The sequence below is a fragment of the Oreochromis niloticus genome, linkage group LG12, assembly GCF_001858045.2.
Source record: "Oreochromis niloticus isolate F11D_XX linkage group LG12, O_niloticus_UMD_NMBU, whole genome shotgun sequence".
NCBI lineage: Eukaryota > Metazoa > Chordata > Actinopteri > Cichliformes > Cichlidae > Oreochromis > Oreochromis niloticus.
Genome location: NC_031977.2, coordinates 19700683 through 19728319, shown reverse-complemented (window position 1 = coordinate 19728319; position 27637 = coordinate 19700683). Strand labels below are relative to the sequence as shown.

Below are 27637 nucleotides of genomic sequence, written 5' to 3'. Positions count from 1 at the left end.
AAAATTACAAAACATGGTAGATATTTGGAGGCTTCAGCATCCAAATGATAGGCAGTATTCTTTTTTTTCACCTGTACATGGCAGCTTTACCAGAATTGATTTGTTACAGATTCTAGACTATTACCCATCAGCTCTGCTTATCATCAAATCTTGATTTCTGACCATACCCCCCTTACTATGAAAATAGATTTTAATTTACAGCCTCGAACTTTCAATTGGAAATTCAATTTTACCCTCCTGTCAGAAAAAAAACGTTCTCCACTTATGATTCTACTGACATTTCAGATTTCTTAAAACACAATGACAACAGTGAGGTCTCTGACTTGACTCTCTGGGAATTGTTTAAGGGAGTATTGCGTGGCAAGATAATCTTCTTTCAAACATTTTTGAGAAAGACTAGATTAAATCGTCTGTCCCTAATTCAGTCTGAATTATCAACATTAGAGGAGGCACTTTGCCAATCAAATACTGAGGACATATCTAATGCTATTCTAAAACTAATACTTGAATACAGTTTTGAAGACGCAATGTTGGTTTTAAAATCCATGTATATAAATCATGATTAAAAACCTATATGTTCCTATATTTATTTTATGGTAACCTCTGGCACCATACAATAATATTGATTAATGTTTGATGATATAGTTCCTTTCATGGAGGTATGCTGATACAGACATACTGTATGCAGTACATCTGTTACTGCACCTGGAACCAAGAGATGATATGAGGATAGTAGAGAAAAAGCAGAAATTACATATACATGCAATACTTTTAAAAATATTATACAACTGCAAACCTTCTAAAACCTAAATTTAAAAAAAAAAGTATTTTCACATGTAAATCTGAGTACTAACTAAAATCTGGAATTACAGAACAAGAACCAACATAAAACTTTAAATTTAATAGTTTTAGGCAACAAACAAAATAGGTCAGGGGGAGATGTGTATGCAGTACTACTGACGATACCTACTGCAACCATTACCAAGACTAACCAGCGTAGTGATCAGAGACAGTTAGCTACAAGTTCAATATGTTACAAGTTGAACAGCCTAGAAGGAGACCAGAGGCCAAGATCAAGGTAGCACAGAGGAAGGTTAGCCTATGGATTCTTCGATACCCAACATCCACAATGACGGCGAAACAACTAGTAGCTCAGTGTTCCAGCATTCGAAAGAAGGGACTGCTCTCACAGCTAGAGATTGACGAGGTACAACGTAAAAAATGCTACGGCAAGGAGGAGTCAGGACTAGGGATGGGTATCGTTTAGGTTTTATCCGATACCGGTGCCAAACCGGTACTTTTGAAACGGTGCCGGTGCTTAAACGGTGCTCAAACCGGTGCTTAAAGAATGGAGAACACAAAAGTGGTCCAAAAACCTCTCATGTTCAGCTGTTTTTTTTTGTAAAAAGATAACAATGTTAGCCTTTTCTGCAGCTATAGGGCATATATGGTATCACTCTTGGCTGGAAGCAGTGCTTAAACAATGGAAAAAACACAAACTTTGTCCAAAAACCTCTCATGTTTAACTGTTTCCCACTTTTTCTTTGGTCATTTTAGCCTTTTTGGCCAGGGTGAAGGGAGTATCTGCCATCAAACAAGAAGACAGCCACATGTAACTACTACGGTGTTTGCTAGGTCACCTTACATGCATTAATGTAATAATGTGGTTAGCGTACTCAACGTTAATTACAGACGAACAACATGAAGCTACTCACGCAGAGGAGAACGGCTGCTGCTGCCATCATCATCCGTCATCATTTCTGCTACACTGACAGGGCTAGGGGCCAGGACTCTACTCTTCGGGTTTTTGGGGGATGTTGCTAACTCCGGGTCCAATAACAGGCACCACACCCGCAGTAGATGTGCACGGTGTGAGGTCTCGCAGCACGCTATCAAACACGGCGCATTTCTCGGCTTTAAAAAAAAAAAAAAAATGCTATGCGTCGCCAGGTGTTTCATCAGATTTGAGGTGTTACCGCCTTTGACAGTATCACAGTATCAGCTTAAAGCACTTGTTGCAGGCTGCTGAGTTTGCATCTTTTGCTGCGAAGTACAGCCAGACTTTTGATCGCTTCGCCTTGGGCATTTTTAATCTGTAGCTCTGCTCTAAAAGAACGTACGTACCTGGCCCCGCCTACTATCCTCGGAAACGTAAAATGATTAGCTAGAATTGGCTCAGGAAAAAAAAAAGCACCAAAATACAGCACCGAAATGTGCGCTGCTTTTCGGTCTGGTTACTACCGTTTATGTCAGAACCGGTCCCATCATGGCACCGGACACCGGTACCCATCCCTAGTCAGGACGCCAGGTCAGGGGGGAGATATCATCACCTCCAGGAGGAGAAGGAGAAGGATCGTTGAGTGCGAGAGGAACTGACCTGAAAGATAGGATCATGGCCAAGCTTGAAACCTGGATCCCCCGTGGCCGGTTACCAAGATTACGTGAAGTACCCTGGGAAGGTCTGCTAGATGATGCTACGGATGATACCTACAACCACGATTACCGACACTAACAAGCTGATCTACAATACGGCAGCAGTGCTACAAATTGAACAGCCACAAGGGGCAGTAGCCTCCATGGAGGGCAAGATCAAAGTAGCACGGAGAGAGGTTAGTCAACTAACGGAGTTGCAGAAAGGTGCGACAAAGAAGGTGCATAAGAAATACAGCAAGCTGTCCATACCTGAGGCCTTGGAAACTGCCAAACAAAGACTCACAGCCTTGGCCAGCCGCTTGAGGAGGTGCACCAGAGAGATAGAAGGCAGGAGAATAAACCAGCTGTTCTCCACAGTAGCAAGGGAACAATAAGAGAACAGCACCACCAAGGCTGGAGACGGAGCAATACTGGAAGAGCATATGGGAGAAGGACGCAACGGCAATGCTCAGTGGCTAGTGGATCTGAGGGCAGACCATAGCGACCTCCCTGAACAGGGTCCAGTAACCATCACAGTGGCAGACATCCAAGAAATGGTCAATGGGTCAATACATGAGCGGGGCACAGAAAGGGATTGGCAAGAATACCAGAGGCGCAAAACACCAGCTACTGGTAGACAGAACAGTCAGCTGAGACTGCAAGACCAGACTGACCAACCTGTGCACTGCCTGGATTGACTACAAGAAGGCCTATGACTCAATGCCCCACAGCTGGATACTGGAATGCCTAGAATTGTACAAGATCAACAGGACCCTAAGAGCCTTCATCCCCTCAATGGGGATGTGGCGTACAACACTAGAGGCCAACTCCAAGCCCATAGCACAAGTCACCATCAAGTGAGGGATCTACCAAGGAGATGCTCTGTCCCCACTGCTGTTCTGCATAGGCCTGAACCCCCTCAGTGAGATCATTAACAAGACTGGCTACGGATACCGACTACGGAACGGAGCAGTTGTCAGCCCCCTCCTGTACATGGATGACATCAAGCTGTATGCCAAGAGTGAACGAGACATCGATTCACTGATCCACACTACCAGGCTATATAGCAATGACATTGGAACGTCGTTCGGACTGGAGAAGTGTAGTCGGATGGTAACAAAGAGAGGGAAGGTAGTCAGAACTGAGGGGATTGAACTACCAGAAGGCAACATTGCAGACATAGAGGACAGTTACAAGTACCTGGGGATCCCGCAGGCGAATGGGAACCATGAAGAGGCCGCTAGAAAAGCTGCAACCACCAAGTACCTGCAGAGGGTCAGGCAAGTCCTGAGTAGTCAGCTGAATGGTAAGAACAAGATCCGGGCCATCAACACCTACGCCCTGCCCGTGATCAGGTACCCTGCTGGGGTAATAGACTGGCCAAAGGAGGAGATAGAAGCCACTGACATAAAGACAAGAAAGCTCCTTACCATGCATGGAGGGTTTCACCCCAAGTCCAGCACCCTGAGGCTGTACGCTAAGCGGAAGGAAGGGGGCCGGGGACTGGTGAGTGTCAGCACCACAGTCCAGGATGAGACAACGAACATCCAAGAATACATTGGGAAGATGGCCCCAACTGACAGCGTGCTCAGTGAATACCTCAGGCAGCAGAAACCCAAGAAAGAGGAGGGAGACGAGGAACCATCATGGAAGGACAGGCCCCTGCACGGTATGTACCACCGGCAGATAGAGGAGGTGGCTGATATCCAGAAATCCTACCAGTGGCTGGACAAAGCTGGATTGAAAGACAGCACAGAGGCACTAATCATGGCAGCACAAAAACAAGCTCTGAGTACAAGATCCAGAGAGGCTGGGGTCTATCACACCAGGCAAGACCCCAGGTGCAGGCTGTGTAAAGATGCCCCAGAGACAATCCAGCACATAACAGCAGGGTGCAAGATGCTAGCAGGCAAGGCATACATGGAACGCCATAACCAAGTGGCCGGCATAGTGTACAGGAACATCTGTGCCAAGTATAACCTGGAAGTCCCGAGGTCAAAATGGGAGATGCCCCCAATGTCATGATCCTGAGTCCATGACTCAGGGATTTTGTGTTTGGGGTATTTATTGTTATTATTTGTGGGCTGTTTTGGGATGGTTTGTGTTTTGGGATTTTTAGATACTGGGTTTCTGGGTTTGTGCTCCCTCTGTTGGTCCCTGGTGTTAGTGTTCCCCTGTCTCGTCAGGTTAATCAGGTCCAGCTGTGTCTCCCACCTGTATGTGATTGCCCAGTGTCCCTCTGTGTATTTATAGTGTGTGTTTCCTTTAGTTCCTCGTCGCGTCGTCTGTGTTCATCCTCTGTGTCACCCTGCGTGCTCTCCCTGCTGTCCTCCCTTCATGTTCAGGTTTGCTGCTCTTTGGTTTAGTTTCTCCCAGTTTAGTTCATCCTTAGTTCTGTTCTACCATCCCCACTTTATGTTTGGTATTCGTAATAAATCTCCCTCACATCTGAATAAGTACTGCATTTGAGTCCTCCTTTCCTCACATCACACGGCCGCTGCCCCGAGCCGTGACAGTACAACGCAACCACAAGATGGACCCAGCAGCACTTAATCCGTCTAAGGAGCTACGGGAGAATCTCGTCGATGCCACACAGGAGCTCATTGACCTATGGCTGGAAAGCCAGGATGACGAGTCCCAGCGCGCTATAGAAAGGCGGCTACAGCGCCTGGTGACCGGTCTCCCATGGCTTCTGGGCTCGTTATGTCCGTGGGAGCAGGAATTTCTCCTTTTGGATCTCGGACTTCATGCCCCATCTGCATTCACTTTCGAGCAGCCAGATGCGGTGAGTGAGCGGGATACTTTGGCTTCCCCAGATTCCGGGACTTTGTTTTCTGGGGCTATTCAGAGTGGGATGACAGGCAATATGTATAGCTTACCTACCTTCGTGGTAACGGACCCTTCTCAAGTGGGTATCTATAAACCCTCTGCAAAACCGAAAGACTGTGTCTCTGCCGCTCCTTCCGAGCCTGGACTTTATCGCCATTCACCGGCTCAGTTTTGTGTCCAGCCATTAGCTTCCCAGTCAGTAGCTCGGCCATTAGTTTCCCATTCTGTAGCTCAACCGTTAGCCTCCCTAGGAGCACAATTACCTGTTCTGCCACCGCTTCTGCCAGCCACTCAGCTACCATCACCACTAGCATCACTACAACCCACATTTCAGTCCATGGCTCAGTCGCGATCTTCACTCGCCCTTCTACAGGAAGCTATGCCCATACACCCCTTAAAGGACTGTTTTTCCACCACTGTTTTTGAGCAGGGAGACAAACTGTTTCACAATGGACCTGTTCCTCAGAAGCTGGCAACGTTAGAGACTGCTACTCACTCCAGGGCTTCCCCAGAGGCTGGGTTACAACCCTCAGCTTACTCTGAACCCCTGGAGGCCAAGATGCCAGCTAGGGACTGCACCCAGCTGTCACTGCCTGAGCAGGGTCAGTGCTCTGCGCAGCTGCAGCCTTCCTCATGTGTGCCAGAGGCCCACGAGCCTGCTGGTTTTGTTTTGTGTGTGCCAGGGGCGCCCATGCCTACTGGTTTTGAGCCTGCTTTTGCTGGGGGGACTGAGGAGCCCGTCCAGCTATCACCGTCATCAGCAGCTTCCGCTGAGGGGTCTCTGGAACCGCTTCAGCCTGCTGCTTTCGCTGGGGGACCGAGGAGCCCGTCCAGCTATCACCGTCATCAGCAGCTTCCGCTGAGGGGTCTCTGGAACCGCTTCAGCCTGCTGCTTTCGCTGGGGGACCGAGGAGCCCGTCCAGCTATCACCGTCATCAGCAGCTTCCGCTGAGGGGTCTCTGGAACCGCTTCAGCCTGCTGCTTTCGCTGGGGGGACCGAGGAGCCCGTCCAGCCTTCACCGTCATCAGCAGCTTCCGCTGAGGGGTCTCTGGAACCGCTTCAGCCTGCTGCTTTCGCTGGGGGGACCGAGGAGCCCGTCCAGCTATCACCGTCATCAGCAGCTTCCGCTGAGGGTCTCTGGAACCGCTTCAGCCTGCTGCTTTCGCTGGGGGGACCGAGGTGCCCATCCAGCTATCACCATTACCTGCAGCGCCACCACCTGCAGCTCCCACGCCGTCGCCTGCAGCGCCTCCGCCTCCGGCTTCCACGCCGCCGCCTCCTGCAGCGCCTTCGTCTCCGGCTTTCACGCCGCCGCCTGCAGCGCCTTTGATTCCGGCTTTCACGCCGCCGTCTGCAGCGCCTTCACCTCCGGCTTCCACGCCTCCGCCTGCAGCGCCATCGTCTCAGGCATCCTCACTAGCTGCAGCCTCTTCGTCTTCACCAGCAGCTGCAGCAGCTCCATCACCACCTGCATCAGCACCCGCGGCTCCATCACCGCCTGCACCAGCACCCGCGGCTCCTACGCCGTCGCCTGCAGCGCCACCAGCTGCAGCCTCGTCATCTTCGCCAGCTGCAGCCTCTTCATCCTCGCCAGCTGCAGCCTCGCCAGCTGCAGCCTTTTCAGCCTCGGCTCCAGCTGCATCTTCGTCTGGTCCAGTCTCTGTGTCTGCATCTTCGTCTGGTCCAGCCTCCGTGTCTGCATCCTCGTCTGGTCCAGCCTCCGTGTCTGCATCCTCGTCTGGTCCAGCCTCCGTGTCTGCATCCTCGTCTGGTCCAGCCTCCGTGTCTGCATCCTCGCCTGGTCCAGCCTCCGTGTCTGCATCCTCGCCTGGTCCAGCCCCCGTGTCTGCATCCTCGCCTGCGGCAGCAGCTTCGTCGTCATCATCCCCGCTTGCTGCAGCAGCTTCGTCGTCATCATCCCCGCCTGCTGCATCAGCTTCGTCGTCATCATCATCACCTGCCGCAGCTTCTCCTGGCCCGGCCTCTGCATCAGCTCCAGCCTCGCCTGGCCCGGCCTCCGTATCAGCTCCAGCCCGCCTAGTTCGGCTTCAGCAGCAGCTTCTGCCTCGGCCTCCGTATCAGCTCCAGCCCTGCCTGGTTCGGCTTCAGCAGCAGCATCTGCCTCATCCTTCTCCTCGTCCTTGCCTGGTTCTGCTGGCACGCCGCCATCCGGTCCACGTCCGGCACCTCATTTTCACTGGCCGTTTTCTAGGCCGCTGGATGGTCATCATCGCCGATGTGGGCGTCCTCCTGAACGAGGTTGTCGCCGCCACCGCCTTCCACGTGGCCGGCCTCCGGACTTCTGTGGCCGCCACCGCCTTCCGCGTGGCCGGCCTCCGGACTTCTGTGGCCACCACTGCCTTCTTCGTGGCCGGCCTCCTGAACTGTCCCATACTGGCCTTCTGTGCTGTTGGGCCCCAGGCCGGCCACCTGAACTATGTTTCGGACTCTGCTCCCCTGTGTGTTTGTGAACATTTTGTTTGGGACTCTTGGGCCTCCGTTTTGGTCCTGGTCCGGTCCCTCCATCCTGGACCCCCTGCCGCCCACCCAGGTCTGGTGTGTTTCTGTGGCTGTCGGGAGCCAGCCCTTGAGGGGGGGGTACTGTCATGATCCTGAGTCCATGACTCAGGGATTTTGTGTTTGGGGTATTTATTGTTATTATTTGTGGGCTGTTTTGGGATGGTTTGTGTTTTGGGATTTTTAGATACTGGGTTTCTGGGTTTGTGCTCCCTCTGTTGGTCCCTGGTGTTAGTGTTCCCCTGTCTCGTCAGGTTAATCAGGTCCAGCTGTGTCTCCCACCTGTATGTGATTGCCCAGTGTCCCTCTGTGTATTTATAGTGTGTGTTTCCTTTAGTTCCTCGTCGCGTCGTCTGTGTTCATCCTCTGTGTCACCCTGCGTGCTCTCCCTGCTGTCCTCCCTTCATGTTCAGGTTTGCTGCTCTTTGGTTTAGTTTCTCCCAGTTTAGTTCATCCTTAGTTCTGTTCTACCATCCCCACTTTATGTTTGGTATTCGTAATAAATCTCCCTCACATCTGAATAAGTACTGCATTTGAGTCCTCCTTTCCTCACATCACACGGCCGCTGCCCCGAGCCGTGACACTCAAGGGTGATGGAGAATGACCGAGCTAAAATCCTGTGGGACTTCCAGATAGAGACGGACAAAATGGTGGTGGCTAACCAACCGGACATAGTGGTGGTAGACAAACAGAAGAAGACGGCCGTAGTGATCGATGTAGCGGTTCCGAATGACAGCAATATCAGGAAGAAGGAACACGAGAAGCTGGAGAAATACCAAGGGCTCAGAGAAGAGCTCGAGAGGATGTGGAGGGTGAAGGTAACGGTGGTCCCCATGGTAATCGGAGCACTAGGTGCGGTGACTCCCAAGCTAGGCGAGTGGCTCCAGCAGATCCCGGGAACAACATTGGAGATCTCTGTCCAGAAGAGCGCAGTCCTGGGAACAGCTAAACTGAAAGCATGCAACACAAAACTTCAGTTACAGAACAACTCTGCTCCTTTATTCTCACAGTGACACAAAGACTGACAGCCTTGTAAACACTATAAAAAGAGATTGACTGAGGTGCTAAAATCCTTGTGGGAGAAGTTTTCAAAGACAAACAGGTTTTAATACATGCTGAAACAATGAAATAACATGATGAATTCATGTTTTCTACTCATTTTAGGACTACATGTATGAAGACAAATATTTGTATATTCGTATGTATACTGAATGTTGATTAGTAAGTGGCATCATGTTGATATGAGTCAGGCAGAGTGTTGCGTTAGCCACTGTTTTACCCACAGTGGCATAATTTAATTTGAAAATACTTCAATAAATGTCTTTATCATGTCTTTATCATTATGTAAATATCTTTTCACATCTTTTTACCTCTTTTTTTCTTTTTTTTACCTCTTACTAATTACCTCTTCACTTATAAATGTGTTGTCACTTTGTGTGTCTAATAAAGCGTACACGAGCTGCTCTTTAGATGGACTCTAGGCAGTAGATACCCACATAGGAACAATCATGGACGTACTACCTGACTGACCCACCTTTGTGACATTCAGAGCTGCGGCTGCTATAGTATCATTTTCTGCGGTTAGGGTGACATTTGTGGAGCTCTGAGGTCTTTAATTTGCCATGTGATTCTCATTGTGCAAACAAGTGGGGTGTGGTCCTTTGCTGTCATGTGTAGGCTGTGTGCAGGCAGGATAGGAGGAATGATGGACCCAAAAGTGCAGACTTAAAACAAAGATTTATTACTGAATGACAAAAACAGAAAACTCGCTAAACTGGGCAGGCGGGCGGAACACACAGAATGGGATGATGGTAAATCACGACACAGAAAAAGGAAAAGACAGGGCTTAAATTGTCCCAAAACCCAGGCCGCATCCTTCGGAGGACCCGGGCTTCGCGATCTATGTGGGCCGGGTCCTTCAACCGAGAAGGCCGGAAGTGTGAGGCTGTGAAATGGGACAGTCTAGGCTTCAGATTTGCGTCACCGCTGTCTCGGTGGAGTTTAATAAGCTCAACCGTCTGCTCCTTGCTATCTATATCCGAAAACGTTGGAGCACTTTTGCAAATATGCGATGTCTTGATAAACCAAGCAAATATTTGAAGTTTAAACAGCTAATTTCTCACGGGAAAATATGTTAAAAGTTTATTTTTTGACCCAGAAAGATTAATAAGAGTAATATTAAAACTTAGTAGTGACCGCCATTGTTGAAAACTGGAATTGGCTGGGTCGCGCTATGAATTCTGGGATATGGTGGGCCACGAAGGATACACCTGACCCATCCTTCAAAAAGGAAGAAGGAAAAGGAGGACGCATTTGTTGGCCGGATTTGGAGGATTCGACGAATTGCCTTCGTCGCGTCGCATCGCTGTGACGTAATCAGTCTACAAATGCAGCCTCAGGAGGATGCAGCCTACGTTTTGGGACACAGCTAGAGGGAGCAATCAGTGAATGAGAGACAGAAGGGACACACAGCTGGGGCCAATCAGGGCTAACGAGACAGGGGAAGCAAAACCTGATACAATAACCTGAGAGACTGACTTCAAAGTAAAACAGGAAACATAGGCATTGTGGCCCACCTTTAAGCACCTGTAGCACAGTTTGTTGTCCTTCACAAATGTTCATTTGTGGTCTAGTGACTTTTCTGAGAAGCTTGGGAGCTTTGATAACTTATGCCTTTCATCTTTGCAGAATTTGTAGGCGACCTTTAACCTTGTGTCATTTGACGTTTTTTCTCCTTGTACTGTGGGAATAAAACTGTTAGGAGTGACCCTCTTCACACTCCTAACAGGGCTTAAAAATCTTCTTGGATGAGTGGTCTTCATAAAACTTAAAGAAGTCCAGACGCTTTTCTTTCCAAGCTCCTTAGGTTACCTGTTAAGAGGTGGCCAGGCTGAGTTCAGAGGCCCACACTCAGAGGTTCAGCTCTCTATTTCACTGCAGGGTCCCTTCATTCTTCACATATCCATGTCGAGCAGAGTGTACATCAGGGGTGTCCAAACTTTTTTCGCTGAGGGCCACATACATAAAAATATAGGAGGGGCCGGGCCACTTACTAGAAATTAGGTATATAACCTTAACTTTACTGTATTAAAAATCACTTAAAAGTGGTCAAATGTGTTACATTGTTGAATATAATTAAAGACAAAACTGTCTTCATCACAGCTTTTCATAAATGGATCTTTATTGATTTATTCAGAAAAAGCTTTGGTAGCTCATTCTCAGAACAGCAGCAGATTTCTTCTTAGAAGATTTACAGTACAGAGGAAAAACAATAAAGGGGAAAATGGGACGGGTAAATTTCAAGTTTGTTATTTACGTTATTAGGCTTAGCAACACACCTATTAACGTTCGTTTGAAACGATTATCAACATTAACAGACTGAACTGGACTTAATAACAGGAGTGCATATAATTTTAGTAAATTATTCTGGTGAGTATCAGCTGCGCTGGGTATGTAAATCGGGCCATCCAGCCGTGGTGCTGATCCGACGCCACTCGTGCCAAAAGTCCAGACAAATGTCACTTGATCAAGGAGCAGATCTGCATCAGAGGAGATCAGCTGACTTTGCGTGTGCGGGCGCTGTGCACAGCGGTGTGTACTCTGTGTGTTAACAAGAAAAACGCATATAAGAAAGTGGTGCGCAAAAGCAGGGTAGTGACAGAATTGATGCGCATTATTGATATTTGAAGCATGTGTACCTGCACATTAACACACGGGTACTGTGGAATATATTTTTACTCACCTAAAGCGCTCGTGCTCTCGTCCACTCCCCGCAAAACAATTAGCAGCTGTGCGGTGTCTGTGGCATCGGTGCTCGGATCGCATGCGATGGAGTAAAAATCAAAAGCACAGCTTTATCAGACAGCTGCAGTTTAATGTTGGCTGGCGAGTCTTCAGTGCGTGGCACAACTGTATTTCTGGACATGCTGACGTTGTTGAAGTCCTGCACTTTTTCCGGGCACATTATTTCGGTGACTTTAACGAGGCAGCGTTTTATGAGGTCTCCACCTGAAAAAGGCTTGTCATGTCTTGCAATGAGTTGGGCGACCTCATAGCTGCTATTGGAGCCTTTTCCTGGACAATTTGAGCACGAAAAAAATACTGTTGCTGACCCCGCAGGATAGCTACCCTTTGCTTTAATTTCTGCTCTCGCTCAGCACCAGTGTAGGATGCATAGGCCTGATGTTTGGTCTCATAATGACGTCGTACATTATACTCTTTCATAACTGCCACAGTTTCAGTGCAGATCAAACAGACACACGTCCCCTTTAATTCTTTGAAGAAATATTCACTCTCCCACCGTGTCTGAAATTTTCTGCATTCACTTTCGACCTTTCGCTTCTTTGGTTCTGCCATGTTTGGTAACTTGGGGTAAATTTCTTCTGTGATTGTCCTTTTTGGTGGAGCAACTGCCTTGATCAACAGCAGCTCCCCCTGGTGTTAAAACTAAGAAGTGCAATAAACTCAAGCAAAAGTTGACGTGCGGGCCATTTTCTATTCTATTTATAAAATTACTTGCGGGCCAATTAAAACTGGACCGCGGGCCGGACTTTGGACATGCCTGGTGTACATCCTGAGGCTGAATGGCCTTTGGGCAAGCACACACACTTCTTAGCAGTGCGAAGCTATGAGCACAAACAGCAATATATGAAAATCCAGGCAGCCAGCCTGTGTCTGTCCAACCAATCCTTAAATTGCGCCGCATGGCTTATTTGCATTGCTTTGGGATTTTGGAAATGAGATAGCTAATCCAATATTTTTTGTGTTAGCTATCCCAGTTAATCCCAAAACTAATCAATTTGTTAATATAATAGCTAATCCGTGAGCTAACAGGAAAGGGAAATGGCTTTTCATATGAGGAGTGGAATTGCCATTTTCACAGCCACCACTTCGCTGTGTTGATTTTTTTCTTAAGGAAATACAGGAGAACGTCTGTTGTTTAAAAGATTTAATTTGCTTCAGCAGTTAAAATTACAAGTTAAACCGCTGGACCTCGATGTGAAATCAGCAGTCTGCTTCGCAAAAAGGATGATCCTCAGAGTGGGTGATACATACTACGACAAAACCAAGTATTATTATGACTATCTTTCTTCTGAGAAGCGACGTGACGGTCCTGGCGTCTCCCTGTTGATCTTCTATTCCAGGAAAAAACACCTCCCTCACCTAGCCTTGATTATTAATATTATCTAGCAATTCTAAGCCTGTTATTTTCTACTTATATTCCAAGTTCGGGACATTCTGTTTGGACTCCATCGGCCCAGAAAATATCATCCTGACTTTAACCAGTTATGATATGTTAGCATGTTTACAAAACCGAAAAAAAAAAATATCGAAGTTTGTGAACCCTATTACATGGAGTGCCAACTCTTTAATGAGCACATAGCAATGTGTATGCAAAAAACCATTTAAAAAACAGCTTTGTTTAATCATTTTATTCCTAACAATGTCAAAAATAAATCTTTGATTACTGAATCTATTTACTTATTTCTCTTTTTCTGTGTTTTAAAAAAGATTTATAGAATCAGTTTTTTAGTTTGGAATTCAAAAATGTTTGTGAAATTTTTATTGACAGTTTCATTCTTTTTTTGTGAAATTCATTTTCGATTCACAAGTATTTATTAATGGATTAATAATTCATTTTGAAATATCAATTTCAAAATAGTGTTTTTTATTTAAATTAAATTATTAAATAATAATTCACTTTAATAATGTTTGAATAAATAAGATAATTCAAAAAATGAACTCATATATGAATTTAAAATGCATATTTTATCTTTCAATTCATTATTTAAGCACACAATTCTGTATTTTGATGCGTGTGACTCTCGTGGTCCTCCATAGCCAAGTGCTTAGTGCTATATACAGTAAATACATAAATAACATTTAACTGAGTTGAACAGAATATCTTTAAACTGTACACATTTCCTGTTTATATCTATGCAAGCCACATGAGCAAAGAGTTCAGAAAACATTTGGTCAAGTTAATGTAATAAGGTAGGTTACGCTTTATGTTTGGGGCCAAAGAGTTGCTGGAAATTGAATCATTTCCCCTGCCTGCTGTTTCCACAATCAATTTCTCTGTAAAACTAAACTTTTGCATTTTTTACCTTTAGGTTATTAAATTATCACCATGTTATGCTGCATTAGCAATGGTAGTCTGCTTATATATTAATGTAGTTCATTTAATTTCAAATAACCATTTAAATACAAGCTAAAAAGCAAGAAAACTACTAGTGAACGATCAAATGAAACAATAGAGAAGAAGAACTTTAAAACAATCCCAAAGGTTTGGTTTGACCTTGGTCCTAGATATTATTTAACATTGTTTGTCATAAGTTGATAAACACTTAATAAATATAAATGATAACATGAGACATAATAATAATGATCATGATAATATTAATATTCACCATCATCTTCACAAATGAGAGTAAAAAAGGCTAACTAAATTTTTAATTTGGGATCACAAACTGTCCATGGTTTCCCAGTTACAGGTAGTACGTCAGTCAACTTCATCTAACCAAAGAACCAGCACAACACTTAAAAGCAGTCTGTGAAACTTCTAAAGTCTGATTTTTTTTATTATTTTTGGGGGGGTTGTTGTTTTTTATGTAAACCTGTGAACAAATATTTAAGATCTCTGTGTTTTTTATCTATAAATTTGGTAGCTGCTACTGCAGCAAAATATGAAAATCTGGAATCTAAAACAGGAACCACATTTTACTGGCTTTAAAATTGACAGAAAAAGTGATTATCTCATATCTGGGATGTTTTGTGCTCTGGCATTTCTTTTAAGTTATCTGATGCATCAAACCTGCAGGACAACATTTTAGTCCTTCAGTTAAACTGGTAAGCGATGGTATGTCTTTTAAAAGACATATTTGTTTCGTACTTCAGGATTTGTAGTCATCACAAGAATGTGTTAAACAAATATATACCACAGAGGTCTTATAGCAAACAGAAATGCATTTAACGTACTCAGGCAATTACAGTGTTATTTCCCCGCAGCGTTGATACCAAGAGTAAAACTTATCTAGCCGGCATAGCAGGAATAAGTATACTGCACCTACAGAAATAACATACTTACTTTAAAAGATATGTTGCTCAATCACATAGTTCTCTTCTCCATGCCACTTTCTTTACACACACACCCACACACACATAGGTGTGAAGACAGTGTAAACAAATCAAATGTAATATAAATCTAAGGTAACAATCTCCTCGCCACAGACACACATATAGGTATGTCACACAAACACATACAAAGGTGTGTGTGTGTGTGTGTGTGTGTGTGTGCAGACATGTTCGGGGGGTGGGTGGTTGGGGGGTGGGGAGACGTAGACTGATGCAAGAAAAACCAGTAAGTAGAGTGTACAGCGTACACTGTAGTCTAAAGCACACAGGAGTATTATTATGTACACGTTGGTAAACTGTCTTGTAGCAACTGACAAATTGAAACAAATGAGCGTGCTGTCTGTGCAACAGCACGACAAACATTACCTGTCCTTTTATTAACTCCACAAGTAGTGCTGGTCATTACTATGAAATTGTGAAAAATTGTGAATTATAAAAAAACATTGTATTTATAAATTAAAAAACAGATTTTAATGGATTGATATTTCAAATATGACAAAATCTCGATTTTACAGCAGCAAAATAATTGTATCTCTACAATTTAAAAATTCAATAAGCGTTCTGCCTGCACAGAGTGGATAGTCAAACGAATTGAATCATCATAAATACATTATTTTATTACTTTTTATAGCATTAGGAATAAATAATAAGGAAAGGAGTCTGGATCAGCACCATGATGAAAACTTGTGGCCATAGTATATACAGTATTCTGGAGAAGGTATAAAATGTCACTGTATGTGTGTGTTTGTGCATGTTTTATGTGTATAGTTTTTTTATTATTATTATTTATGATATAACATTGTCCAGACATGCCCTGTAAAACCATGAGAAGGAAACATTGAAAAAAGGAGCTGTGTGGGGCTGCTTAAGGCAGTGGATCCCTCCCCAGCTGGATTAAAAAGAACACAGGTAATAATACACATGTACCAGTTGTTGCATTCTAGAGGTATTCAAGCATGAAAGCAATATTAAACACAATTGAAAGTTTTGGTTCTATAACATTTTTATATCATTACCTTATTATGGATTATGTGCAAAAGTTGTTAGGTGTGGATAATTAAATAAGAGATTAATGCAACAGCAAATTGTGCCTTGTTCTCAGATGGACGGGAAGTGAAGAGTGAGAGAAAAGTAGATGTCAGGAGGAAGAGAGGCAAAGAATGAGTCACAGGCAGAGCCGAGTTTATGTCCAACAGTTTTTAAATCTGTTGCCTTATGGTTCCAAGCGCTGTCATCAATCTTTGCATTTTATTATTATCTGTTACACGTGTTTAATCACTACCATCTCTCCCATGGACCTTTTCATGTCTACAGTCTCAGATCAACACAGCCCTGCCCTCCAGCACGAGCAGCAGCAACTCCTCAACAGCAACATTGTACCCCATCAGGTAAAACATAGGCTACATTTGCTTTGCATTGTATAGTATGATGCGATTCCGTATTGGATTCTTGATGAATGTGGACTAGTTTAGATTTCTCGTATGAATGCACAGAAAACCAGTTAACGATGACTCGACAGTGGCAGCAATGATAATTATCTGTGTGTGTGTGTGTGTGTGTGTGTGTGTGTGTGCGTGTGTATAACAGTATATTAAAATTTAACGTAAATATAATGTAACACTAGACTGGTTGGACTAGTTTAGATCGTTCATGTGAACGCACAGAAAACCAGTTAACAATGACTCAACAGTGACACATAATTTGCTCCCATTTCTCTAGCTGAACAATCCCACCATTTGACAGGCATATCATGGCATGATGAGTCTTTAAAAAAGGTATAAAAATGTCTACAGCAGATGAATAGTATCTGAAAATTATGCACTCATTCTCCTTAGATATTGAAAATACTCTTTGGTTTTGTCTAAATCTCTCTGAAAAGCCTCCATTAATTTTCTTATGCTTTTTAACCTTTCACTGACATTTGACTGTCTTACATTGACCTTAAAGTAAAGCGATCTCTTTCCTTTCTTTCTCAGACAGCGCTCTCATAAATCTCCTCCAGTCAATTAACATGAGGATCCATCCTTTACATTGCTGCCATCTTGTGGTCGTAGTTGGATGTCGCTGAAAACTGACCTTATGTATGTATTGAGGGTGTGTCCATCTCCCTTTTAACAGTGACTGGAGCTGGGCAGCTGAAAGGCCAGCAGCTTTTCTCTGGTGGTTTTCGCATGCGCATTGTGGATAAACCGCAGGTCTGACGATAGAGTGGAGGACATTAGAGATTTGCAATACACAGTCAAAAAATGTCCCATCTTATCACACCTGAGCACCACTGAACCTGGATTGAATGGGTGTGGAGACAGCGGCAAGCGGTAGTAGTCATGCTTGTGTTGACAAGTTGCAATTGCACTAAAAAAAAAAAAGAGCTGTAACACCAAGTAAATGAAGGGCAGTGTGTACTGATACTTTTAACCCAGGGGTCGGCAACCTGCAGCTCCGGAGCCGCATGCGGCTCTTTAGTCCTTATATTGCGGCTCTGCATGGTTTGGAAAAATAAATTATAAGTATTTAACTGAAGTGTTTTTTATTTGTGTTAGTTCTTTTTTAAAACGTGTAGTTCTAAATTGGAAGATTATTGCGATCTTGAATAATAAAATAAGTTATATTTTATTATTTTCGTTGTTCAAAATAAGCGTCACAGTCTTTGAAGCCGGTATACCCGCCGAAACGACGTGCATTTACCGAGACTTTCAGCCCCAGGTAGGCCAAGTATGGAGAAATGTAAGAAAAGAAAAATATCTGAAGAAAATACAACAGCCTGGGTAGATTCATTTGTATTTACTTCTGACGAGAGTGGCCTACCAGTATGTCTAATTTGTGGAGTGTCAATCTTCGGATCCACATATGTATGTGAGCATCTATTCTCCACCATGAACTATGTTAAAAACAAACACCGCACACGCCTCACAGACGACAGCTTACAGTCCTGCGTAAAGATGAAAGTGACTTCGTACAGCAGACGCTGTGCGCAGAGGTTCAGGAGCAGAAGTCCGATTGTAAACACATCACGGCAGAACCGATGATGTTTACATGAACATGCTCTTCAGCATCTCTTTATTGACCACTTTTCACACACACAGCCGGCTGTAGCTTTCCAGCGCACACCCCGACACATACAAACAACAGCAGAGAGAGCAAGCGGGTGAGGCGTGATTGCGGATGCCACTCAGGTACGTCTGCACGCCCGCGAAGCACATTAACCCGGTAAAATAAGTAGCTAATACACTCTCAGAAATAGGGGTACCAAAGTGTACCAAAAAGGGTACAAATGCTTGTCGCTGGGGGTGTTCCTTTTTGAAGGACATTTCTGTACCCTTTAGGCGTGGTACATTTTTGTACCTTATGAAGTTGTACCATCTGAAGTACAATCATGTACTTTCCTAAGACATAAATGTACCTTCAAACTATAGTACAGAAATGTTCCCTTGAAAAGGGTACAATAGGGTACCTATGAGGGTACCCCCCCAGCGACAACCTATTTCGTACCTAAAGAGACAAAAATGTACCCCCAATAGTCCAAAATATTTGGTTATTTAACCATTTATTTTCGATAATAGAATCACATCAAAGCATTTAAACAACCACAGGAATACATCCTTGATTACATTCGTATATTGCCATAGGACATGTCAAGAAAAATACATTCATTTAAAAAAAGTAAACAATCACATAAAGACATTAAACACCTGAACACAATGTTTTTGACGGATCACAGAGATGGCATGTATTTAAAAAACTGTCCACACAAATGTTTTGCTCTACTTCAACAAGCCAGAATATATATATGTCATATATATAGACAAAGTGGAAAATGTGCTTGCAACGTCACACAGAATACCTCAAGGACACAAACAGCCTATCATCAACTAAATAGGTGTCTAGAGCTTGAAAGTCTAATTCATTTCCTGGATTGAACAGGATCCAGTCATTGTCAACTGCCACTTGGTAAGCATGGAAATGACATTCATAAGTGCAAGGAAGTAACAGTTTCCCACACAATACCCAACAAGTATCAACATTCAAAATATACTTGATTTTAAAGAATATAGGTATGGCTTCAGTGTGTACATGGCCAACTACAAAAACATCCTCAAGTTCATATTTGACACTGCTGACAGATATAGCAGACACACGCTGAAGCACTTTATCCTGAAAATGCACATCTGTAAAACTTTTGTTCATTTCCAGAGCATTCTGTAAGTCTGTGGATTAACAGCAGTGTTTCCCCTACATTAGCTTAGCTGTGATGCTGAACCGCAGCTGAATTCAGCTCCATGCCAACAAAACACCGAGAATGAAACTTGTGGCCAAAGGCTATGCATTGCATCATGCATTTACCTCTCCAAGGATGATGAAATCTTCTATCTTCTCCTTGAAGATGGATGGCAAGAGGAGAAGTGCCCCCTTGAAGTCAATTCCTAGGTCATACAGATGCAAATGCACTTCATTAGATTTTGATAGCATGCAAATTCCCATTAACATGCTCTTGACATGGCACTATGGTACATCAATTATCTTTGGAAGAGAGTGCAAATGAATTGTCACAAAATTTACTATTTGTATGAGGTCAAATTAGCACCTGTAATGTCTTCAGCCAGTGCATTCTCTCTTGCCTCCATGTAGACCTTCTTCAGTGGCAAATCCTTGGTCATTTGAAGAACATTTTGAAGAACAGCAGTGAAGTTCTCGCTAAAGCGGCAACAGATGTTGTCTTGGCAGGGATGCATTAAATCAACCTCATCACACAACTGGAAATGAAAAGAGCAGAATAGACAAAAGAATGACATTTTACATTGAGGATTTAAACTTTTGACATGTTTAAAGACACAGACTGGAGATAAATGTAAAGTGCTTTAACCCTTGAACAAAAATTCTAAAGATAATAAACAGATTGATTAATCAGTTAGTACAGAAAATAATAATCAGATTTACAGACAAAAAAATCATTAGCTGTTTGCCCAATCATCTTAACAATTCTTACCCCTGCAGATGTCCCCAGGAATGGATATCTCTTTAATAGGTCCACAGTACACATTCCTTCAGCTACCTCTTGACGTCTCCATGCAAAGGTTTTTGTCATGCGGTCTTTCACCAGTGCTGTGTCAGGATGTAGCATCCTGTGATGATCATTTAGCACCTTGATATGAGCATCAACGGAGGCTGCATCTTCCCCCACAAAGCACGAATCCTTTGTCAAAGCAGATATCAGTATTATCATAAGTAAAATCTGATAAGTTAATGTTACTCGAAATGCAGTAATTTGTACACCAAATGCTTTGAAAAAAATGCAAAAATGTTGAATAGGAATTGCAAGTTGAGCTGACTTTTGTTAAATCAACTGTGAAGTTCCTTTTTCTATGTTAATGTTATCTGTTAACATGTTTCTTTCAATTAATGTTTACTTTTAGCTTTACAGTGAACATAATAAGACTACATATGTTACCTTAGCTCTTAGAGGCTGAGGGTGTGAGGATTTACGAGAGAGGGCTTCAGTCTCTTCAGACAGGAGCTGCTGGATTCCTCTGTGGTCCGATGTTTCTGCGTGCGTCCAAACTTTTCTTTAACCCGGTTCACTTCTTCGTTGCTGATTAGGGGAGCCCGTTCTGCTTTGAACTTTCTCTTGAGTTGGCTGTGCCAGGTGTCCTAGTTGTTTCAAATGTATATAAGTAGTTAATTATGCTTACTTTATATTAATATAATCTATAAAAGAAACAAAAAAGGAGAGGTACTCACATAACCATTTCCGTGTACATCTCTTAAGAAAGGATACTTCACAATCAGGGCTTTGATGACCTGGATGTAGTCTGAGTGGGTTGGGTACCTGTTTCAAACATAAGAAAAACAACACACAGTACACTGATTACTCTTATCCTTTTCTGGGGGCTTTTCTGTTCTTCAATTCTTCTACTCATATTGTTATTACCGTAAATAGTATGTTATAGACCAATGTCAAATCAATGTAGCTAAAGTTGATTTTAATTTTTTAAAAATGGGCGCGGACAAACAGCCACACCTCTCCCAAACTTCATTAATTAATTGACTGCAGTCCTGAATTATTAATTTACTCTTGAGCAAATTCGAAAATGAACACTTTGGATATCATAGTCCAGACAAGGTCTGGAGACACAGGATGTATGGTTTTACCACTATTGCCAGTTCATTGGAACCGTGTGTCACGCCAGACTCGAACGCTGGTCTCCAGATTGGGAGGCAGATGGGCTAACCATTTGTTCTCTGCCTCTCGTACAACAGCAATATTAATATTAAGAAATTAATGTAATTATTCAGAAAGGAACCCTTACATTGTGTGCTGTGACAGCATTTCATAAAGAGTCCCAATTATTTTGTTTCGGTACTTCTGTTCTTTCTGGACTGGTTCTTTGAGATCCAAGCGACTCTGGACATCTTGTGGGAATTTTGGAATGGAAATAACTGCAGGCAAGAAGGTATAGAACTGCAATACAGTAGGAAAACAGCATTAACTAGCCATTTTGCAAGCACTTAAATGCATATGCAAATTTAGACATTTATCACAACCTACCTCTGGTTTGCTTGGGACACTGGACCTTCAACTGTACCTTCAATGTTGTACATCGTTATCTGAAATATAAAGTACAGTATGAAATAAAAATAAAACCATTTTCAAATTTCTTTTGGGGGGGGGGGGGGGGGAATCCTTGCGCCGATTGCCTGTTGGCTGTAGGCATTATTCATTGCAACCAAAACAATAACCCGAGTTGTGGATAGAATAGAATCCTAGGCTATCTTGTCTGTTTTTGCTGCCCACAATTTGCCTCCTTGATTTTGGTTTATTTGAAATTATAAATCGATCCCTGATCGAGCAGCTAGCTGCCATCACAGGTGTTTGCAGACAGTGTCCCTGCGCAGAGCTTACAGCTCTCATATTCGAAAATCCCACTAAGTAGGTGGAATGGTACAAATGTGTACCTTCCATTGTTTAAAATCCCTTTGAGCGGGAAACAAGTTAGATGCGATAAATTTTGCTTAGAAAACGATTTTGTTAATAGCTATATTTACATACTAGCACGTTTTGAGAAATTATTGATTTTTCTACATTGTTGTACACGGTTAGTCACTATTTATTGATAAAACACTCGAATACGGCGGGCAGACAGACGTTGAACATTCCACCAACAGTCTAAATAGTCCACATTTGTATCTTTCTTTGTTTAAAACTTAGCTAACTGCTAGCTTTCACCCATGTTAAATCTAGCTCTTCGGACTTTTGCTAACTCTACTGTAAAATTACACGTTGTAATTTTTATAAAAACACAAAATCACACCCGACTTACCTCTAAACCTTTGCGCCTCGTCGTCTGACACATCAATGCCTTCTTCCATCAACTTTTTAAGGAGCTCCTCCATCAATAACCCCCTGAGAGTCATTTTCTGTGTCAACGCTAGTCAGCGCGGAGGCGGAGCACTCATCGCTGCTGGCTTTTCAGCCTTTGGGATTAATGCGCGTTGCGAACTTGACACATGAAAATACAACATTGTGGTATTAATGCGCAGTTGTTTAGAAACCGTTATGCTGTCTTGGCGAACTATATTTGTAACTTACAAAATGTAGTCACCGTAACATAAAAATCTGCTTGACATTTTAACTTCCAAAGAACCTCGGTTTAACTTGATGTTGCAAATTCCATAAAAACCTCACAATTAATGAACAATTCTAGGATGTAGTAAAAGCGAAAAAGTAAATGGCCAAACATAACAGTAAAATGATTTCACGTTTTTGAAGGCTACAACCAAGATTTAAAACATTAAAAATTATAACTGGAACTTAATAAAATGGAAATGGACCAGTTTTTTTTTAACATCATTTGGTTGTGCCTGCATGTCATTGTGTGTGTTTTTTTTAATATAATTTAACATAACTTACACAAAGGTAGGTTACAGATATTCTTTGCATCATAGGATAATTTACGTACAGAGGAGAGGACCAACAGATTTGATTATAACATGTAGCTTTTATGAGCACACTCACATCTCATATGAATTTTACAATTAACCAGGCCCATCCAGATTTTCCCATGCTGACCCATTACCACATTCTGCCACTGTCACTGCAGTACAGGTCAAAATGGTACAGATTTGTACTTTATTTCAAATTGAACCTTTAAAGGGGCATTTCTGGACTTTTAAAGACCAGTATTGTACTTTTAAGGGAACATTTACAAAAAATGTACCTATAGGTACAAAAATGTTCTTCTCTCGTACCTCTATTTCTGAGAGTGTATGCAGATATGTTGAAAATATTTATTTTTAATTTTTTAGGATTATAGTGCTTTTTTCCAATAATTTTTTTGATTCTGGTCAAGGCTATATAAGGATGACTGTTTTTCTTTTGCTACATGGATAATTTAAGTTCAGCTTTTTAATTCATTTAAAAGACACTTTCAACTGGTTGACTTTATTTTTAGTTATTATTTTTTAAGGGTTGACAATGTGTTCATTACATAAATAAAATTTAATTTTCTCCGTAGCACTTCAGGGATTTCATAAGCAACACACCATAGTTGTTTATATAAAGCACAAAGGTAAAACAAAAAACAAACAAAACAAAAAAAACAATATACACAGTGTTATCTTCATTCTAGATGTCAAAAAGTATTTGCGGCTCCCAGTGTTTCCTTTTCCATAGAAACTGGGTCCAAATGGCTCTTTGGGTGTTAAAGGTCGCTGACCCCTGTTTTAACCTATAATGGATCTTATTTTGGGCAGAGCAATGTGATTTATGAGCTGAATCATCTTACATTTGCCAAATTCTGAACACATTTTAATGACCACCAAAAGACAGTGTTGTGATTATATTGTACAATAATTAGTTAACACAATTTAAAAAAAATATCTTTCCGTGTTTCCTATGTATTGATATTGTAGGTTTTTTTGGAGCCCTGGAATGTAAATGTGCTTGTCTTTAAAGGGCTTTGGGTCAGCATCTGTTGTTTAAAAGGGGTAAAAGTTTAGGGGTGGCTGTGGCTTAGGTGGTAGAGCAGGTCAGCTACTAACCGGAAGGTTCAATCCCAGTCTGCTACAGTCTGCATTCCAAATATCCTTGGGAAAAATCCTAACCCCATGTTGCTCTCTGATGCATCCATCGGATTGTGAATGTGTATGAATGTTAGATAGGGAGCACTTAACAGCTTAGATAAAGTGCTTGTGTGAAATAGTGTGATTGGGTGAATGAATTAGTTGTATAAAGCGCTTTGAGTGCTCAGATAGAGTAGAAAAGCGCTATATAAGAACCAGTCCGTTTACCATTTAACAGTGCTATAGATTATAATGAATCAACGTGACAGCCAACAGAAAAAGGTTCAGAAATTTTTCATTGTGCATATTTGAGGTGTATAAAATAAAATAAAATAAAAAATTATAGAAAAAATGTATATAAAAAAGTAGAAATTATAATAATATGTATTTAACACAGTTCAATTGGATACATACTAGAATTTGAGAACAGAAACAAAGTATCGATCTAATTGCGTTAGTGTCAGTTAGATACTGATAACAGTGTTGGTATCAATGCTATCGATATCTGGGTTGATCTGCCCACCTCTAGAATGCAGCGAGTTTCCTGTAGCTAACCACCTTGGCCAATATCATGCAAAGAAGATCTAGTCTGAAAAAGTTGTCAATAACTTCTTTAGTTTATCAGCACGACAAACACTGACAATGATGGAGCGAGGACATCAGCTGTGAATATGCCCGGTCTAATAAAACGGGCAAGTTGAAGAGGTGCAGGCTCAGGAGCACTTTAGGATTAACATCTAAGAGGATATCTGAACGTAAGAAGTTAAATTAATTGTTTTGCCAAACTCCACATTTGTTCTCATTAATATTTTTATAACATGTCACTGTGAGGGACCAAGCAGCCAAGGCATAGAGGGTACAGGAAAAAATGTCTTCAAACTGGGTTTTCTTTCATTTAGCCCTTAAAAAAGTTCAAAAGGCAAAATTCAAAAACATTATTCAGCAGGCCCATAAAAGAGGTCAACTAAATATAACTCACAAACTAAAATTACAAAGACACAGGAGGGTAGCTTTTATAGTGGTTTGGTCAAACCATTTACACACAAAAGGGGGAAACAAAAACACACACTAATACTAACTAAGCACAGAACAACATAAGTAAACCTAAAACACCCCTGTTTCTGATAGAACATGGTTGGTCCTGCTGAGCAGGCGTTTTCTTCTCTTCGACAGCCACGCCTTTTGCCCAGACAGGAAACAGCCACCGCCCCAAACCAGGTAACTCAGAGAAAGAGAAACATAATTAATATAACAGAAAGCATTTTTAGAAAAACCACACAATGCTATTATGTGTGCTCCTCATAATATCAGTGTTAGGTTTAAATAAAATGATCAATGAATTATATTAATGAAATAACTGCAAACCAAACTAATAAAGTGAACAAATGGACTTGATGATTTAGCTGATTTAAAAAAGGTTTCATATATTTTAATGTTCTTTGAAAATCAAGATGTAGGCCTGTGTTTCTGAGCTAATGAACAACAATTTTTCAATAGATATGTGGTCCTCACAGGACAGCCACTAAATTTTATGTGCAATTAAACTGAAAATTTTATGTGTGGTGAGGTGTAGTGATATTATTGTAGCAATCTTCATGCAGGAAGGAGTGCAGAAAAGTAAAGACGTCCATGTAGAGTACAGACAGACAGCAAACATGGCTTGTTTTAAAAATGTTATCTTGTTAAACAGGGAAATGGAGGATGAAGGAGTTTTTGTTAATGTGCATATTGTCGTCTCTGCTTGCCTTTCTGTAAAAGACCGCACACCACCAGTTCTTATCTATTCTCATGTTTAAGTGTCAAATATTGACTCATTTTAGAAAAACTGTTACCCCCCCATACCTTGCTTTGATCTTGAATTCTCACCACTGGTTTCTTTTTGTCAATGAATCCCCATTTTTTTCCCACATCTACTGACAGTATAGTCCCTCACTTACTTTTGCTCTCTGCCTTCCAACGTAATGCTAAACCAGACTGGACACAGAATTGCAGGAAACAGCACCAAAGTAAGTGATATGTAAGTATTCCACTGCTCCCATTTAACAAAGTAAAGCTGCTCCCATTTCAAACCAGGAAATGTTTGTCCACATTAAAAAAAAAAGAAGAAGACGAAGAAAAAGAAAATGCGTTTGTTCCAGTCAAACAGGATGCCAACATGAGAAGTAGTTCATCTGTAATAGTAGAACCCAAGATATTTAGTGGTAATGTTAAACAGCTTTACATAACCTTGCCAGACTGATATTGTGGTAGAACATCCAAGCACAACAGATTAGCCTTCTGTATTTTGATTAAATGTCATGTTTATTGCTGACCTGCTATATAAAACCTACTTTTTGCAAAGTTTTGAATTTGACATCTCATTCACCAAATATTTCTTTGACATGGTGAAAATCAGTTTAAGTCAAATAGTCTGTAAATAAGTCACACCCATGCGACAATGTTTTACTGTAATGTGAATAAGTCTCACTCATTTCTTTTCCTTCTTATTTTCCCTCTCACAGGGGGACCTCAACTGTGTTGTACGATATTTGGCTGCTGCCCTTCTTCTTCTCCCTGAAGAGAAAAAATTAGAAAAATCCAATTCAGATCTGAGCGTGTTGAATATACAGTAATACTGTGGTTGTGGTGCAGTTCTGTGCTGAAGGGAAATGCTTTATACTATAACACAGTACTCTCAGCACTCTTTTATTTCAATGATGCAGTTCAGATTGTCTTGTTATTGGCTTGTACCAAACATGTGTTAACAACAATCATGTATTGATAATTAACTCTGGGTTATTATAATAGCGCATTTTCAAAAGCCACAGTGATGCTCTTGAGTAGTACCACCGTTCCATCTAAAGAACAACAAAAATGAGCAGAAGGCACAGTAAGCTTACAGGAGATGTAATTTAGTTTAAAGAAATTTATTGATGTATTTTTAAACTGAATCATGTCAGTATAGATGAAGTATTTGTCTTTATACATGTAATACAGAAATTAATAAACAAAATCAATTCAGTTTGTTATTTGGTGATGTGTTTTGTTATATTAAATCTTGTGTGCGGTCTTACATTTGTGTTTGAACATCCAAATGCTTTGACCACACCGGTGTGAAATTTTGAAGGTGTGGGTCACTCATTATACAGCAACATTTCACATTATGTTGCACTCCCTAACCTTCAGTCAATATTTATATTAAGTGTTTACAATGTTGTCACCCCTTATGTCACTGTGAGAATAAAGTAGCAGAGCTGCATTGTTATGTAACAGAAGTTGTTTGTAATGCTTTTAGTTTGAAATTACTCTGAAACACACACCCAAAATCAGAGAAGTGTGCTAGTACTGAACACGTGTGTGTGTGTGTGTGTGTGTGTGTGTGTGTGTGTGTGTGTGTGTGTGTGTGTGTGTGTGTGTGTTCGCAAGACAGTTATTCTTTGGTAGTCCTGAGGAGTCATTAGGTTAGACCATATTGCTTTTATTTATTTGTACATCTTTCTTTAGGGCTTGCATGGTACTCATTCTCTGTCTCTGTCTCCTTCCTTTCACACCCTAACCAGATGTAGCTGTTGGCCACCCCTCCCTAAGGCTGTTTCTCTTTCTTCCTGTTAAAAATGTTGCCATGTGCTCGTTCTTAGGGTGTCGTCTGATTGTTGGGGTTGTTTCTATAATATTGGCAACCGTTACTGTGATTTAAGGCCATGTAAA

The 27637-nt window shown here is 42.0% G+C and overlaps 1 protein-coding gene and 1 long non-coding RNA gene across 4 annotated transcripts; one reads left to right on the top strand and one right to left on the bottom strand.

The window, feature by feature from the left end:
- Window positions 1–18411: 18411 nt before the first annotated feature.
- Window positions 18412–23148, bottom strand: LOC109204433 (uncharacterized). 3 transcript variants are annotated; one of them, XR_002063906.2, is made up of 8 exons: window positions 22210–22745; window positions 21438–21496; window positions 21199–21350; window positions 20630–20717; window positions 20340–20539; window positions 19878–20084; window positions 19476–19644; window positions 18412–19314 (listed from the first exon to the last, which is right to left on the bottom strand). XR_002063906.2 is itself a non-coding variant. In XM_025911997.1 (8 exons), exons 3-8 carry the CDS (start codon window positions 21216–21218, stop codon window positions 19223–19225), a joined length of 741 nt encoding a protein of 246 aa, XP_025767782.1. In that variant the 5' UTR covers window positions 21219–21350; window positions 21438–21496; window positions 22210–23148; the 3' UTR covers window positions 18412–19222. The 3 variants fall into 3 exon arrangements, 2 of the variants coding, with proteins under 2 accessions (XP_025767782.1, XP_025767783.1); XM_025911997.1 differs by having other exon boundaries at window positions 20375–20539; window positions 22210–23148; XM_025911998.1 differs by having other exon boundaries at window positions 20375–20539; window positions 21199–21328; window positions 22210–23148.
- Window positions 23149–24418: 1270 nt separating this feature from the next.
- Window positions 24419–27563, top strand: LOC112848323 (uncharacterized). Its single transcript, XR_003222413.1, has 3 exons — window positions 24419–25168; window positions 25871–25967; window positions 26452–27563. It is a non-coding gene; the product is annotated as an uncharacterized LOC112848323 (long non-coding RNA).
- Window positions 27564–27637: the final 74 nt, after the last annotated feature.

Coding starts and splice junctions, on each gene's coding strand:
- LOC109204433 (XM_025911997.1), bottom strand. CDS start 21,218: ATGCTGTCACAGCACACAAT. Junction 20,718..21,198: donor ATGCTGTCACAGCACACAAT/GTAAGGGTTCCT, acceptor TGTTTGAAACAG/GTACCCAACCCACTCAGACT. Junction 20,540..20,629: donor ATGTACACGGAAATGGTTAT/GTGAGTACCTCT, acceptor TGAAACAACTAG/GACACCTGGCACAGCCAACT.